Raw genomic sequence first — 16,035 nt, 5'->3', positions numbered from 1 at the left:
AAACTCTTACCAAGTATTTTTGTCTAGTTTCAAGGGCAAATATCTGGAACGCTTGAAATTAAGACACAACTAACTTCTAAGTAACTTTTCAGCAAGATATAGGAGCTTCTTTGAAGTAAATAATTCTATAATATTGATAAATAAAGTGCTAGTTCCACTGGCAGATTATTTCACTTGTGATGTAAGAAAATAGTCCTGCTATAAGTGAAATAATCTGCTGGTGGAACTAGTACTTTTCTTTTTTAAAATCAGTATTAAAGAATTTTTAAATACAAGTGCACATAGTATTCTTTGAATCACACTTTTAAAAATCTCTTGAACTTATAGCTTTACCCCATATGATCCAAAACAAATGGTGCAAAACAATGATGTCAGAAAAATATAACGTGAATAATTTTTTTTTAGCATTCAGAGACACAAGGCTACAATTACACCTTCACTGATTCTTCAGCACGAAAAATTATATTCAACTTTACAAGTCACAAGATACTACCTTTCTGCTCTAATATTTTTCCTACACTCAGTCCAGTACATTTGGAGTAAAACGAATTCATACACAAACACCCATTTTTTTAGGAAATGTTTCCCTAACACGAACGCAAGTCTGTTAGTTTGTTTGCAACCAAACAAAACTGTTGATGCCTCCATACAGGGCCGGTCCAAACCTTTTAATGGTCCCAAGCAGATTTCCATGTAGGGTCCACCACACCAACAAGTCAAAAACAGATGTTTTATCACTCCAAAGCTGCTCTACCAAGCAACGCTACTGTTATTAGCATTGTCCGGATTTACACTATACCAGTGTTGCTATGGCTATTGATTTTACCCTTACAGGTATAAACAAAAATCCCCAAAATATCTGGATTTTGACATTCTGAATGGTATTAAATATGTCATATTATTTTAACTCATTGAAAGTAACATCATCTGAAGAACACTACGTTTACAGTAAACAAGTTAACAAGTTTGATATTTTGTATTTCCCCAAGAGTGGCAGCAGACGACAGCAAGAAGAAATTTGCATATTATTTGTGTAACAACTACAACAACAACAGAAATTGTTTTTCCAGATGTAAAACCACTTGGTTTGTATTTGTCAATGTATTTTATTATCGCGTTAACTTGGTGGAGTAGGCAGCCGCTTAACTCGAACATGCCTTGGGCCGGCCCTGCATTCATCAGAATCATATGAACTTTGTAAGGGAGAAAATACGTTGAAGGTGCAGTATATCTTGTAATTTAAGGGGTAAAACAGAAGCAGAAGCAACAGTGCCCTCTAAAGGTACAACATGGGATTTCTGCTGAATTTCCTGTAACAGATTGGGAGGGACTCTCCAGGCGGCACGGATTACCCCTCATACCCGGACGTCACTTTAAATAGCCTGCCTGCCTCTCTTCCATCATCTTACAACGAACCATAAAAATCCACTATGCCGCCAGAACTGCGTGTCTGATCCGCCACAGTCACCAAGAACCACGTTGGGGACAAACAAAAACAACAGAAAAACAACTCTAAAGTCATTTCCCCGCCGCATTTAAATCGACACGGGAGAAGATTTTAAGAAACAAAGTGCGACATTTTTTTTTTTTCTGGTTTGACACAAGAAGGAAACTAAACGGATTAAATCGCTGGACTAATGTGTGACTAGGAGCTACTTGAATGGTGAAATATTCATGAAACCCTCCCGGCTGCGACACACAGGACGAGGAGGAGCGGAAGAAGCGGACACCGTGATTCCACCCACCGCCCGATGAGCACATTTCCAGCCCGCATTACCTGTCTGCACACGGCGAAGAGACGCGAGGTAAGTGCGGGGCGACGCGGCACCGTTACACGCAGGAGCATCTGCTCGACGAAACGTGCTCTCCTCGGCGGTTTAAAGCTCTAAATCACGGTACACTTAATTTAGAGGGCTAATTTTAGAGCGAAACGCGAGCGTGTCGGTCCCGGGAGGGTTTGTAGGAAGTTTTTAAACTTCGCCGACAGCCTCCACCATCTTCTGGAAGTTAACCGCTGGAAAACGTTTGCACGTCAAAGTTTAGCTAGCAGGCCTTGTTTTTGTTTTTTTAAAGCGGGGTTTGTTGACGAGAGACTGGGAGAACATTAAAAGGCAGACGGTTAAAGCTCATTAAAGTCGTTAAAACCCGACTCTGTGACTAAGTCCGGAGTCGGTTTTCTAACTTTCAGCTATGTGTTCACAACTTCTAAAACATTAGCTAGAAGTGTTGCAACGCCTAGTTCTGTGTTTTTTGTACACTCATAGATCAGGAGGATGTGCACAGAGGCTCTTTTGTGTTCGAGTTTGCGGCGTATTTTAAGTGTTGGGTAACTTTTTGAAGGCTCCATCCGAGAGGCAGGTAGTCTGTTCCGCTATATGTCCCGGATGTTGCCGCTCCCTGAACCTGGTTCATGTCAGCAACACAAGAAAAACAAACAGACACAGATACTTTTAAGACTGTTGATTTTTTGTTTGTTTGTTTTTTTAAGCGTTTTGAAAAAAGTTGTTTTTAAACTTGTAAGTTACATTTATTAAAAAAAAAATGAAACTTTAACCTAAACAACTTCTGTGCAGATTATCTATTTTGGGTGAAACCTTAATTTTTAAAGTTTTAAAAATCAGGGCCGGATTTACAAGGTTGTCTGCCCATGGGCTGCACCCGTTTTGGTGCCCTTTGCATGACACAAAAATAATTTCTACTAATACTGATTACAGTACATTAATACATAGTCCTTTATATCTTGAAGTATGAACTGATGAATGGTAGGTTCAATATGTACTTTGTAATTTTCAAATACTTGAATATAGGTTATAGCCATAAAAATCCCCAAATATTAACACAATTCTACTAAAGTATGAAAACAAATATGTTTAAAAAGAAAAGCAATTTCTTATGTCTTTCTCAGACTGTTGTAATATTTTCATATCCTGGACTTCAATATATCAAGAATTACAACCATCTAAGACTTAGTAAATCTTTGCATGCATGCCAATTGAAGTGATAGTATGCTGCCAAATATTGCATCTTAACAGTTCTTTGTGGTTACAATAAAAATTATGTAATTTGTTTTTAAAAAATCTGAAATACTAGTTATTTGTATAATAAATATTTAATTGTAACAGAGAAAGATGTGAACATATTAACTTTTGGCATTGCTGCCAGTTTGCAATGTACATTTTTATATATTTTTCTCCATTAATAATTAAGCTTGATATCAAAACTGCCTTTTGCATTTACTTGTGTCTTTGGTTAATATTTAAACTTGATGCTCTGAAACCCTGAAGTGTGACAAACATGCAAAAAAAAAGGGGAAATCAGACTAACACTTTCACAACACTCTGAGAACTCATCTAATTAATTAAGAGTTGTTGTGTGTGTAGTTCAGGCTCTGTGAATCCAGATTTGTGTCATTGTAGAGTTTTAAATACATTTCTGAGACATTTTGAAAAGCGTGTATTTTGCTTTAACCTAAAAAAAGAGGTACTACTGTCACATAAGATCCCATGAATATAAATATTATATGTAATGTGACGGAATGTGAAGAGGTTCTAGATTTTTTCATTGCCGTTTATTAACTAATTCAGCCCAGTGTAGCTACACTATTCTTGTACAATGTGTAAGGACTCATGACAGTTGAATCTGGAAATTTTCACACACTACATAAAAAGAGACTCATGCATTTTTCTTGCACTGTTTTTCATAAACTTTTCCCTTTGAGATTTTTTTCTATTTGCTAAATTCCAGAAAAATGTTGGAATTAATATGTCTGTGGAATTAAATATGTGGTAAAGTTTGGAGATGAGCTGGATGTCCAAGGCAAAAAATACAATCTTAAAAGGTAATTATTTACAGCCTTATACATCCGGACATGGATTAATCTGTTTTAAAGTGCTTCTTTTATGCCCTTGACTACCTTTTTGGTAACTTTCTCAGACTTGCTGGAGTTTTCCTGAATTTCAATACTTGCTACTGTTTGTATCATGTTTCTGGTAATCTAGGAAACCATATTTACAATTCCCTTTATCCACCACATCTTGTCTCGTAGGATAACCAAGGATGCTTAAACCTAAAACAAATAATAATAATCAAGTCATCATCCAAAAGCTTCACCTTTTGACAATTTCAGCTTGGTCACTAAGACTTTACCCTCATAGATTAGTTTATTTTATGCATTTCTCAGTTCAGTCCCCATAGTTGATTACATCAAATGTTACTGGATCATGAATTGTTTCAGAAATTAGCGTAATAAACAATAATATTGTTGTTTTGAGACTATTTTCAAGTAATTCATTGACAATGGGGTAATAATGCAAGTTCATCCTATAATTTTTTAAGAACACTTAACTTTATTGTATATTGTAAGTGTCCAAAATAAAACACAACTAAAAACAATAAATAAAAACTCAAAACAAAACCATAAATAAAATTAAATATAGGAGCTTTGCAAACAAAATTTTCCTCAAAAAGTATTATTCATCAGGATGGAAATGATCAAGCTCATTTTACTTTATTATGCAAATGATATATGTGACATGTTCACTTGGACATGTTCACATGCTCACCTGGACGAATCAGCGAATCTGAGCCGAAACCCACCTTCAACTTCAACAACTGCTCCGCCATAGAAAAATAAACAAGCAGCTGGAACCAAAATGGCTCCACTGGCCCCGCTACTAAGGACAAAGTGACCAGCCAAAGCCTCAAAACATTCTGACTCCATGGGAATCCCACTGAAAAACAGATTTTTTGAACTTCAGCCTGAGCCTCTGAGTGAAACTTCGCCTTCACATCAACAGTGAGACTCACAAAGTGCTCACTCTAACCACTGATCAGCCAAATATTGAGTCTTTAGTTGTGCATGTTGGAGCCAATGATCTGGCAAAGGAAAAAAATATGAGATTCTGAAAAAGGACATTTATATTCTTCTAAACACTTTGGGAAAATTAAAAATGAAGTTATTTCTCAGTTGTCATCACCCCAATCAGGAGACAGAAAACACTCCAGGCTGGACATGATAAACAAATGGCTGATTAAAACTTGCGTTGCCAGCTTAATAACCTTCATTGATAACCTCTGGATCTATTGGCAGCGCTTTCCACTTTTTGGAAGACGCAATCTTAATAAACATGGGATAAAGCTTCTCACTGCAAACCTTTTTCATTTTATCAACAAGGACAACATCGCTTGAGAAGAACAGGCTCAAGGACATCTGACTGGGATGGAGCCCTCCGTGTATCAGGAGCACGATATTCCAAAACAAGCTGATAGAACATCAACTGGAGTCAGAGCGACCGGTTCCCCTCCTGTTCCCCCTTCCTCTTTGCTCCTCAACTCATTCGCTGCATTCACAAGAAACCTATGAAGAAATGGTCTTCTGGACCAGAGGTTCTCAAATTTACAGACTGAATCAACAGGTTCGCCTTGGCACGTCTCTCCTCAGTGCTCTTGTGCAGACCTCACTTCATTACCTGCCCGGATCGAATCAAGAAAATTGACAAAATACAGAAATACAAAATACAGCTGTCTTAATTCAACCCTCACACTGATCCACCCCTCACAGAAATATGGCTGAATGACAATAATGAACCAACCGTACTAATTGAATCAGCGCCTCCTAACTAACAATTTTCAAGTGGGAATAGGAAACATAAAAAAGGTGGAGGCGTGGCTTCAATATTTAAGAATACCATAAATTGTAGTAAAATTTCTTTGGGTCATTTTACCTCTTGAGTATCTTGGAATTGAGGTAAAAGGTCACAAACGAACTTTGACACAAAATTTATACAAAACTCCAACATACATGGAAAATTTCTTTACTGACTTGAATGATTTTTTTTATAGCATAAGCATTGATTATGATTGTTTAATAATTGTTGGTGATTTCAACATTCATGTTGACAACCCCCAAGACAGAGAGGCAAAAAAGTTCTTTAATATTATTTGAGATTTTTTTCTCTAACACATGCCAAACACACAAGGACACACACTGGACCTGGTTATCAGTAAGGGTATGAATATGTCTTTGTATCTGATGTCTCCCTGTCGGGTCACTTCGCTGTTATCTTTAAAAGTTGTTCATCCTTTAACCCACTTGGACAAACGGCGACTATCACAAAACGTTCTTTCACAGAAAACATAGCAGACACATTTAGTCAAATCTACTCTTCTTCCTCACCCTTAAGCTGTAATGATGTAGATAAGTTGGTAGATGATTCTCAGTCTAAAGTTTCAGACATCATTAAAGTGAAGGTTGTGTCTGGTAGGAAGAAATTAGTCAATTAAGATCAAGTTCCTTCTGTCAGGATGTCCTACCCACACATTTCCTTAAGAAAGTCCAGCCTGTTAAATGGTAAACTCATCGCTCACATCAGGGGTTTTTTCCCCCAAGCTTTGAAAACAGCAGTTATCAAACCACTGATTAAAAAAAAAAAGAACAATCTGGATGAATTACAGGTCAATCTCCAACCTCCCATTCATTAACAAGGTTATTGAAAAAGCTGTATTTAAACAGTTAAATGGCTTCCTAACGATAACCAACAGCTTTGACTCCTTCCAGTCTGGTTTCCGATCTCACCACAGCACAGAAACTGCCCTTGTAAAAGTGTTCAATGATATCCATAAAGATACGGACTGTGGGAGAACCACAGTGCTGGTTCTGTTGGACCTCAGAGCAGCTTTTGACACCGTCGACCAAGACTTATTACTGAATCAACTGGAGAGTTGAGTCGGACTCTCTGGTCCAGCAGGTTCCTTTAAATCTCGACTAAAATCCCACCTATCAGAGTGTATTTGAATCGAAATCAATTACAAATTAATGATGGCACTTGACTTAATGTAATGTTTCAATTGTTGATTCTATGTTGCATAACTTTATGATATAAAGCACTTTGAAATGCCTTGCTGCTGAAATGTGCGATATGAATAAAATTTGATTGACTTGAGTTTTGATTTAAAGATCGGTAATCGTCCAGAAAACTGCCATTGGTGCACGCTTAGCTGTCGCCATTTCTGTGGTTAAGAACAGAGGATGATTCAACATGCATAATCTTTATAGCATGTTTGAATTATTTCCTTTCGCTTACCTCATTTCACAATTGTCTTTTTCTGCATGTTGAAGTAAGGTGCGCGCTTCAGATCAGCGAAAGGCAGAGAGTGCATTTTGCTCTTGAGAACCTAGAAACACGTCTTGACAACTAATTGGCCTTGAGGAATGTTTGCAGTTCTCCCATTGGACAGAAAGTGTCTCTGCAGGTTCATTCAAATCCCAGAACAAACTCTGAGGACCGACTGCAAACCTGAAACCATTGACCTAATTTAACACAATCAGTCGAGGCCATTCATTGTTCTTTTTGAAGCAGGTGAAAGAGTCGTTCTGACCAGCAGGTTGCAAATTGATGATCTCTTTGAGAAAAGGGAAGCTCATTCCAGACCCATTTTATTATGCAGGAAGCGAGTAGAATAACAGCAGAGTTTAACTTTAAGAGACTCCAACATTGGTACAAAGGTTGTTACATAATTGCCCTCGGATTACAAACCTGCTGATGTGGCGTTGGAAAGCTTTTCTCTGTTGACCGAGCAAGTCACTGAGGTGATGCCAGTACCTCTGCTAATATCCTCCCGGTTTAACAAGCGACCCTTCGGCTGTTTGTACGCTCCCATCAGAAGGCCGGTGACTCGCAACCATACAAAAAGCGGATCATAGGGGGCTGCTCAAATTCAAGCGACGGTTTCACACAATGCACAAATGAAAAAAGCCCGCCCTCCAATCTGCTTATTGCTCATTTTTCACTCTAATCTAGCCTGAGCGCATGTGATCGGTTTTAATTCAAAGCAGGTGCGATTGTTGTGGGGATTTTTTTGTGATTAAGTCACACCCCAAAAATGCTTTGAGTCTCTTGTTTGTTCGGTACAAAGCACAAAACATTTGGTGTACTTTGCTAAAGACTAAGATGTTTAAGATGACTTAATTGTTTGGAGTTTTTTTGTGATAGACCAACAAAATATAGTGAAAAAATCTGAAATGTTTTACATAAAAAATATATAATATTTGAATACATTTTCTTGTCAATAAATCTGTAAAATGGTGTCGGTATGTCACTTAAAACCTATTAAAATTCAGTGTTGTGCTTGCAACGTTAGATATTCAAAAGGAAATAAATACCTCTCCACCCACTGGCGGTGGCAATTAAATAATCCGATTACTTTATGAAGTAGATGATGGACAAAAGGTACACTGAGACTTGAAACCTGTTTCAGTCGGATCAGGGAAGAATTTTAGGTTTCTGTCAGGATAACACATTTTTTCTGGACAATAAATTCTCCCAGAAATGATTGCAGTGAATGATAATATTGTTGTTTTGAGACCACTTTCAAGTAAAATGAAAGAGTAGAAATATAACAGGAGACATTTCTTGGATATGTTGCTCAACAGAATAACCACATCCTCTTCTACTTGTGTAATTTCCTTCTCTAGATTCAGACAACCACAATATTAAGAATCCAATGAGCGTTATGAACCTTGAATGCAGATGTTGATCATATTTTCTGTAAAATTAAAACCTTTTTCTCATTTTGTTGCTGCTGATTTGTTATTAAATCCCTGCATTTGCGTAACGCTTGCAAATCAATTCCTTTTTGTTTGATCACGTTGCCTATTACATTAGAGAAATTATCAGCTTCAAAAAGAAGTGGTCAGATGTCAAGAAGTTGACTCATACACAGTCGGTTCCTGGATGGCTGTTGGTCAATCAACGAAGTGACCAAATCCTCCATTTTAATATCTTCTTTAGTTTTGTTTTCTCAACTCTCCTTTGTGTTTTGTTTTTAGAATGTTATCTCGGTTAAATGAGCTGATATGGGCCGACTGGATCTGGTTCCCAGAAGGCTACGGCTGGGATGACCTGAAAGATCACGATGGGAAAGTCTTCCCTAAAACTCGGGACCTCTGGGCGGTTCTCCCCGTCGCGCTCTGCTTCCTCGTCATCAGACAGATATTTGAACAGTGAGTCATTTTAATCTCTGTGGCTTTTTTTGTTTGCTTCTGAGTACTAGTAAATGTGACGCTAAGTCTGCTTCTCTGCTCCGTAGGACAATAGCACTTCCTTTAGCATCTCTGCTGGGAGTGAGCGACGAGCATCGTGTTTGTGCGTCGCCTAATCCCGTCCTGGAGTCTCATTTCTGTAGCACATCTAAACATCCCACACAGGTACTCCCACTGCAAACATCAGCGCTCTCAGCTGCTGAGCTTCTTCCCTGTTCTGCTGTGTGAATGTTGATTTAGTTTATTTATCCATCCTAAGGTTTTCCATAATAATCATCCACTCATCTCTCCGTCTGTCCATCCGTCCTTTCACATATCCGTCAGTTTGTTTGTCCGTCCATCCTACATTTGTTCAGCCATCCACTCATCCTTACATTTGACTGTCCATTTATTTGTCCGTCAATCCATCCATCCAATCAATACAAATATGACATGAAAAAATGCCAAGACTGGATAAAAGTTTTGCTTGTAGGTTCTGATGTGGGGAGTTCAGTGCAGTCCAACCCGACTGCAGCACTGGATTGATTTTCCTCCCTGCTGTCTTGTTTCACTCCAGAGCTCCATAGAGAGTTTAAGTAAACAGACGGGATGCTCGGTGCGACAGGTGCAGAGGTGGTTCAGGCGACGGAGGAATCAAGACCGACCCAGCAAGCTCAAAAAGTTTCAGGAAGCAAGGTTGGTTAACGGTCCATGCTTCTAGATCCTTTCATTTCCCTCCGAACAAAACCACAATTCTTCTGAGTCCCACTGTTCACATAATTTCATTTTTTTGGAGGTCATGATGTTCTCTCGCAAATGAAACATTTCTTGCGAGTGTGTCGACATACAGGCTTGCAAACCCTGCAGCAACACTTCATGGGGAAGTTGTTTCTCACAGAAACCACAAAGCAGTGTGGCTCTGAGCTCCCACCAGCAGCCGCCGTTGTAAAACAGCAACCGTGATTTATTGAGGTTGTTGTAAAGCCGCTGTGAGAGAAATTCCTGTCGCGCATAAAAGCTTTAATTGCATCGTATTCGACTTGTTTCCACGCGGCACAGATGATGATTTCATCACGAGTGGCTCCATTTCAAACTGCAAGCCACGCCCACAAAGTGGGAGGAAGCATTTCACAAAACCTGTTGCAGAAGAAGGAAAAAACTGACATCTGGTGAACGACAAAACCAATGCAAGCCAGCTGTTTCCCAGCTGCCATTTGTCCGTCCCAATAGCTCATCATGGGATTCGCTTGTTTTTGTTTTTTTTTACCTGCTTGTTGGCATGAAGAGTAAATAACTATTAAATCCTTTTTAAGTGTTTGGTTAATTTAATGATCTCCAGCATCAGGGTGGGCGATATGGATTGTGAACTTTATCACATTATTTTGTAGAGCTATTGGGATAATGATAAATACATACTAATATGTATTTATTACTTCACCACAAATATGCTGCTTTTGAAGAGCATTCTTATTTCGTATAAGCTTTTTCAGGAAGCCACATGGCTAAAGGAATGTGATTTCTATTACTAACGTTGCAAATAAAGACTTCATTGAATCACATTTTCAAATGTATCCATATTTATTGGTGCTCACTGGGAACAAAAATAGTAGAGACAACGGTAAAAATAAGATTTTTGTTATTTTTTTTAACATCAACCGAAATTTATCATGAGAACAATAAATCAAAATTCTTATTGAGACCAGAAATTGTTCACAATATATGATAAACAATACAATAATTTGCTACGCTATTATTTTTCTTCTTGTTTAATAACAGTGGCTTTCTACCCTTATCTGAACACCGTTCAGTCAAGTTTTTTATGTTTTGCTACATAAAGCAATACACTATTAAACACTATTTTTATTTTCTGAGATAATTGTTTTATTCTTTTCCAGTTGGAGGTTTATGTTTTACCTTCTTGCTTTCTTTGCTGGCCTGGCCGTCCTTGTTGATGTAAGTAGAGAGAAAAACGGCAAATCAAGCAAATGAAAATTGAGTTTCTTCAAATTTTTTGTGTGATTAATTGATTTGTTGTTTGTGACAGGTCTAACAGTTGTAGATTTGTGAATATTTAAAAACGTCCTTGTTGTGTTTCTTCAATCATTCTTTTTCTGCTTCTTCGAAGAAACCGTGGTTCCACGATGTGAAACTGGTGTGGGAAAACTTCCCCAAAATGGTAATTGTTGTTCATTCAAATGTCTCTCCTGAAGTTGTGAATATTTTCCTGTGCTTTTACTGAGCGAGATTCGACTGTTTTTCCAGCCGCTGTTGACCTCCCAGTACTGGTACTACATGATCGAACTCGGCTTCTACGTCTCCCTGGTTTTCAGCGTAGCATCAGATGTCAAGCGGAAGGCAAGTGAAGCTGCATTGTGTCTGACTAGTTTGATGTTGTACGCCTTCACCCTCAGAAACCGTCCGTCGAGAGTGATCATTTCCTAAGTGGCTGAAAATGAGCTCTTGTGTTTGCGCCGTGTTTTGAGGTTTGGGTATTGATTTGCTCGTGAAATCCCGACACGTTGTATCGACTGCAGCCGTCGGCTGTTCGAGCTCCCGGTAAAGATGATCTCCTGCTCTGCTTATGTGTAGCATGTCCGGTTAATGTGTGCAGGAGGTTTACATATTATTCAGAAAGCGCTAAAGCTGCAAGCCTCAAACCAGTGGGAGCTGATAATCTGTTAAACCAAAACACGGCTTAGCAGAAAGCAGGTTAAAGTTCAGCAGAATGCCACCATGTTGAAATTTCCTTTTTAATCTGAGAATTTGTTTAGTCATTTCCAGTTAAATGTCTTATCTTGACGTAAATGTAGCATAGCTTCTCTAGCTGTGTGCTCTGCTTTCTGCAGAGTAAATCATAAAAAAAAAAGAAAGAAAAAAAGAAACAGGATCCTGGGGCATTGCTTCAGTGAGGAATGTTTACAGATCGATCAATAAGTCGCCAATCCTTGGGTGCATTTGGATTTTTAACATCACCTATGTCTTCCTTTCAAGGATTTCAAAGAGCAAATCATTCACCATGTGGCTACCATCCTCCTCATCAGCTTCTCCTGGCTGGTCAATTACATCCGAGCCGGGACTTTGATCATGTTGGTGCATGACGCCTCTGACTATCTTATGGAGGTACGACACGTCCAAAGTCCAAAAATCTTTGTTTTTTTATGCTTTTTCACAAATTTATTGTTGCGAAATCCAAAGGGTCAAGCCAAAATAATATTAAAAAAGATTAGATGTTATATAATTTATTATCAAGTATAGATTACAAGTGTGAGAATTATTTATTAACTGTTTGACAGAAGAATAACAATTCATTCTGCCATTAAAAAAAAAAAAAAAGAAATCTTTTAGTGTAGAATAATTGAACAGTTTTACGTCAGCAGAAATAATATTTCTGCGACATTTGAGCACCCTTGGTGTACGTAGAGAGTTTCTGCCCTCTAGAGGTAAAAAAAATTAAATCTCCTTTCTTCTTCTGCTTTCCTTCTAGTCGGCCAAAATGTTTAACTATGCAGGCTGGAAAAAAACCTGCAACTTCATCTTCACTGTGTTCGCTGCAGTTTTCATCATCACTCGCCTCATCATCTTCCCCTTCTGGTAAAACAAACACATCATGCATGATGCATCACACACACGTTTACTCACTGTAATGTTTATTTAGTAGGGATGTGTGAGTGGTGGTAGCAGAGCTGAATTTCTATATTTTTGTTGTTTTTCTTTGCATCTTTTACCATCGTCATATTTATCCCAGGTTAATTAAACTCATTTGTTTTCTACACCATCAGCCAAGTTGTTTAGTTTTCAAGTGCAAACCCAACCAAAGACTTATCTGTGAGCCTCGAGTTATTTCATTTTTCATGCTTAAGTTTTAAAAGTTAATATTTTCCTGTCGTTATTTTATTTACAAACGCATCAGGAAGTTTGGATACTTTTAGGAGAATGACAGAATGGAGTTTTGTTCATTTTAGTGTTTTTGATTTCGAGATGATGCTCCTTCACTGTAATATCCCTTCAGCATTCATTCTCCCAAACACAAGTTGGTGTGAGTTTTCTCATTCTTTAAATGTCACTTCCTACACCGTCACAAAAGCAGCTGTTCGACAGAGACGCACAGCGTGGGAGGAATCACTGAGACGTCATTTTAACTTATTATTAATGTTTTATCAGCCACTGATTACGATCTTCACTCTAAAGAAGAGCACACCCCTACTTGAAATATAAATTTGTTGACATTTTCACAACTTTTCAGGGTTTTTTTTTCTCCCCTCTTCAAACAACGATTCTTTGTTTGAGCTGCCGGCCCGTTCTCGACGGGCTCCAGAAGATAACTGACGCCGATTCTGAATGGACCTTTTGTTCGTTCTTTCTCCAGGATCATATATGCAACGGGCGTGTACCCGCTGGGCCTCTATACCACCTTCTTCGGCTTCTACTTCTTCAACGGGCTGCTGGTGGTGCTGCTGATTTTGCACATCTTCTGGACGGGCCTCATCCTGCGCATGGTCATCAAATTCCTGCCAGGAAATGTAAGAAAAAGCAACAGAAATCAGTGTCTTATTGGGATTTATTTGTTTTTTGGGGGTGGAATAAAGTGTATGTGTGGTTTCAAATGCATTTCTTTACACAAAAAAATCTAAATATAGCAACTTTCACTCTGACACCCCAAAATAAAAATACAGCTGTTCTGTAAAGCTGTCAGAGGTTTGTTAGAGACACTAGGACAGAAACGACAACAGATAAAGCATCTTATGAGAAAGGGAAGAGGACGGCATTGGAGGATCTGCAGAGATCCTCGGCTCAGGGGGAAGAATCTGTTGCTGCTGTTTGAAAATCCAGAACTTTGGACAGTAACCCTGTATTTGTGACATAAAAACTCAATAAATGAATCAAAGTCTTCAGATAAGGGGACACAATGTGGACGAGTTGATGAAAGCAATGTAACAAAGTCACATCAGCTGACCAAAATTCATCACGTTTTCCTTTCTGCTTTGTGTTTTTGCACCAGGGCATCGTGGAGGACGAGCGCAGTGATAAAGAGGAGGTGGAGTCTGACGACGAAGACGACTGCAGCAAGCCGAAGAACGGCCATGTGCAGAACGGTCACTCTGTCCTCAACAGCTACAGGAAAAGAGTCTGACTGGTCAGAAAGAGAGACTGGGTGATTATGAACAAAACAAAAAGAAAAGGTGACAATGGCTCCCTCATCTGGAAGCTGAAGAACATGCAGCGGGCATCGCATTCAAATTTACTCTCGTTTATATTTTAGGTTTTAGGGAACGCAGAAAGCTCCGAGGGGATCGCTTGGCCTCTCTGTGGATTACACTAAGATAGAAAAGGAGCCGATATGATCCCATAAACACAGAACAAATGTCCACTTCTATATTTTTCCTCTTTGTCGACCCGCCTGCTTCCAACTTTGTTTTCTTGATGGGAATATTGTCTGGAAACTCGGCGCTTCGGATGGTTTCTCCCGTCCCCACGGCTCATCAAGACGCTTCGAAGTGTCGATCTAAAGCTTAACTTATTTTTGCTCTAAATAAACACACATGCCAGAGATGATGTGATGAGCACTACTGTAAATTTGGCTGTGATTTATTTTTTTATTTTAATTTTTTTTTCTCCTATGGACCATGAATCGCCTTAAGTCCAAAGTTTTATTCAGTTACAAAAAAAAAAAGTTTCTGCTGCATTTCTGCCGCTCTAGCTCTTTTTGGCTAAACGTTGCACCTCCAGCGAGATTAAAGACGAAACGATAACAATAATTAATAATAATTAAATAGTGTGAGTGAAGGAGCCTAGCCTCCCATACAAACTGAAATGTGCCTTTGGAGAAAGGTCTTTAAATACTTGCTTTTCTGAGCGATGGTTTGTTTTAAATGTTTGTTTTGTTTAAAATCTTTCTTTCATCGTTTATTTCTTTTAGTGCAGCCAAAAAGGTTAAATTTGGGAGCAAAGTGTTTGATTAAGTTATCAGTAAATGATGATTATTTTCTGGCTGGAGTAATCCAAAGCATATCCACTTAGTACATTTGCTTTTATTTTTATTATTATTATTTATGCCTCCGTCATCTTGAGATGCACTTTATGGTTCTTTAGACGATCAGTATTGACTGGAAAAACTAGTGAATCATTTTAGTTACAGTTTTGATTCAGATTTCAAATTATTATTTGTTTGGAGGTTCAAAAAAAATTTTTTTTAATTATTTATTCACGTGAATATTCATTTGTTTTGACAGGGTTTTTGGTTTAGCTAGGAACAAAGAAAGATGTTCGTCAATAAAGATGTAAAAAAAACAAAACAAAATGTAACGCCAAATTTTTGTTTACACTTTCTGAGACGTTATTTGCAAGTGCCTTCATCATTTCAACTGTTAAATTGTTAGCAAAACTAAATCTTCTCGAATGCCTTCTTGACCAATCACATGCAGCTCTCCGCTGACAACTTTGCTTCTGCTGAAGTGTTTTTATTCTTCCTGAGTTGTACATTTCTAACATGGATGATATAAATTTGTGTGGAAAAATATCTGCTTTTATTGCATTTATTTCTGAAGATGATAAAATGTTTTTAACAGATTTTATTTATCAACTGAAATTTTTTTTCATTGGGAATTGTTTTGTGTTTTCTTTGCATTTTGTAGACAATACGACCAGTTGGGTAAATACAAGACGCGATTTAAGTTTTACATGAAATAACTTAATATTTGTAATGAGATACCAGCTCTAATAATATTTGGTTAATGTACAAAATATTAAAACATTGGATCATATTGCCATAACATTCTTGTGCTTTATTTTATGGTTTTAAAATATGAAAGAATCAGGTGGATTAGCTTTTTTAAAATCAATCCTGACCCAAATACTAAGGTAAAAAAAAGTCGCTTTCCATCAGAAAACTAAATTTTATTATGAGGTAATAAAAAAAACACATTATTTATTAGAGTGAAAAGAATACTGCTCAAAATATTGAAGATTTGGCCATGATTGCATTTTTTATGATTCCTGGTGGAAAGTTTTACCTTTTT

The 16,035-nt window shown here is 37.9% G+C and overlaps 1 protein-coding gene across 3 annotated transcripts; it reads left to right on the top strand.

Moving 5' to 3' along the window:
• Window positions 1–1,345: 1,345 nt before the first annotated feature.
• Window positions 1,346–15,789, top strand: cers2a (ceramide synthase 2a). 3 transcript variants are annotated; one of them, XM_055054024.1, is made up of 12 exons: window positions 1,346–1,805; window positions 8,828–9,001; window positions 9,088–9,205; window positions 9,597–9,715; window positions 10,915–10,972; window positions 11,145–11,195; window positions 11,282–11,374; window positions 12,011–12,139; window positions 12,504–12,610; window positions 13,386–13,539; window positions 14,019–14,171; window positions 14,280–15,789. In XM_055054024.1, the coding sequence occupies exons 2-11, from the start codon at window positions 8,829–8,831 to the stop codon at window positions 14,148–14,150; spliced, it is 1,134 nt and encodes a 377-aa protein (XP_054909999.1). In that variant the 5' UTR covers window positions 1,346–1,805; window position 8,828; the 3' UTR covers window positions 14,151–14,171; window positions 14,280–15,789. The 3 variants fall into 3 exon arrangements, with proteins under 3 accessions (XP_054909999.1, XP_054909998.1, XP_054909997.1); XM_055054023.1 differs by having other exon boundaries at window positions 14,019–14,199; XM_055054022.1 differs by having other exon boundaries at window positions 14,019–15,789.
• The last annotated feature ends 246 nt before the right edge of the window (window positions 15,790–16,035 follow it).

This window comes from Poeciliopsis prolifica, unplaced genomic scaffold (genome assembly GCF_027474105.1).
Source record: "Poeciliopsis prolifica strain line A6 unplaced genomic scaffold, Auburn_PproV2 SCAFFOLD038, whole genome shotgun sequence".
Lineage (NCBI taxonomy): Eukaryota > Metazoa > Chordata > Actinopteri > Cyprinodontiformes > Poeciliidae > Poeciliopsis > Poeciliopsis prolifica.
This window is presented reverse-complemented; position numbering and strand designations above follow the sequence as displayed.

What these genes read in the sequence shown, in the direction of transcription:
- cers2a (XM_055054024.1), top strand. Translation starts at nt 8,829, where the DNA reads ATGTTATCTCGGTTAAATGAGCTGATATGGGCCGACTGGATCTGGTTC. An exon ending in CATCTAAACATCCCACACAG is followed by an intron (nt 9,206 to 9,596) that starts GTACTCCCACTG and finishes GTTTCACTCCAG; the next exon opens with AGCTCCATAGAGAGTTTAAG. An exon ending in AAAAAGTTTCAGGAAGCAAG is followed by an intron (nt 9,716 to 10,914) that starts GTTGGTTAACGG and finishes ATTCTTTTCCAG; the next exon opens with TTGGAGGTTTATGTTTTACC.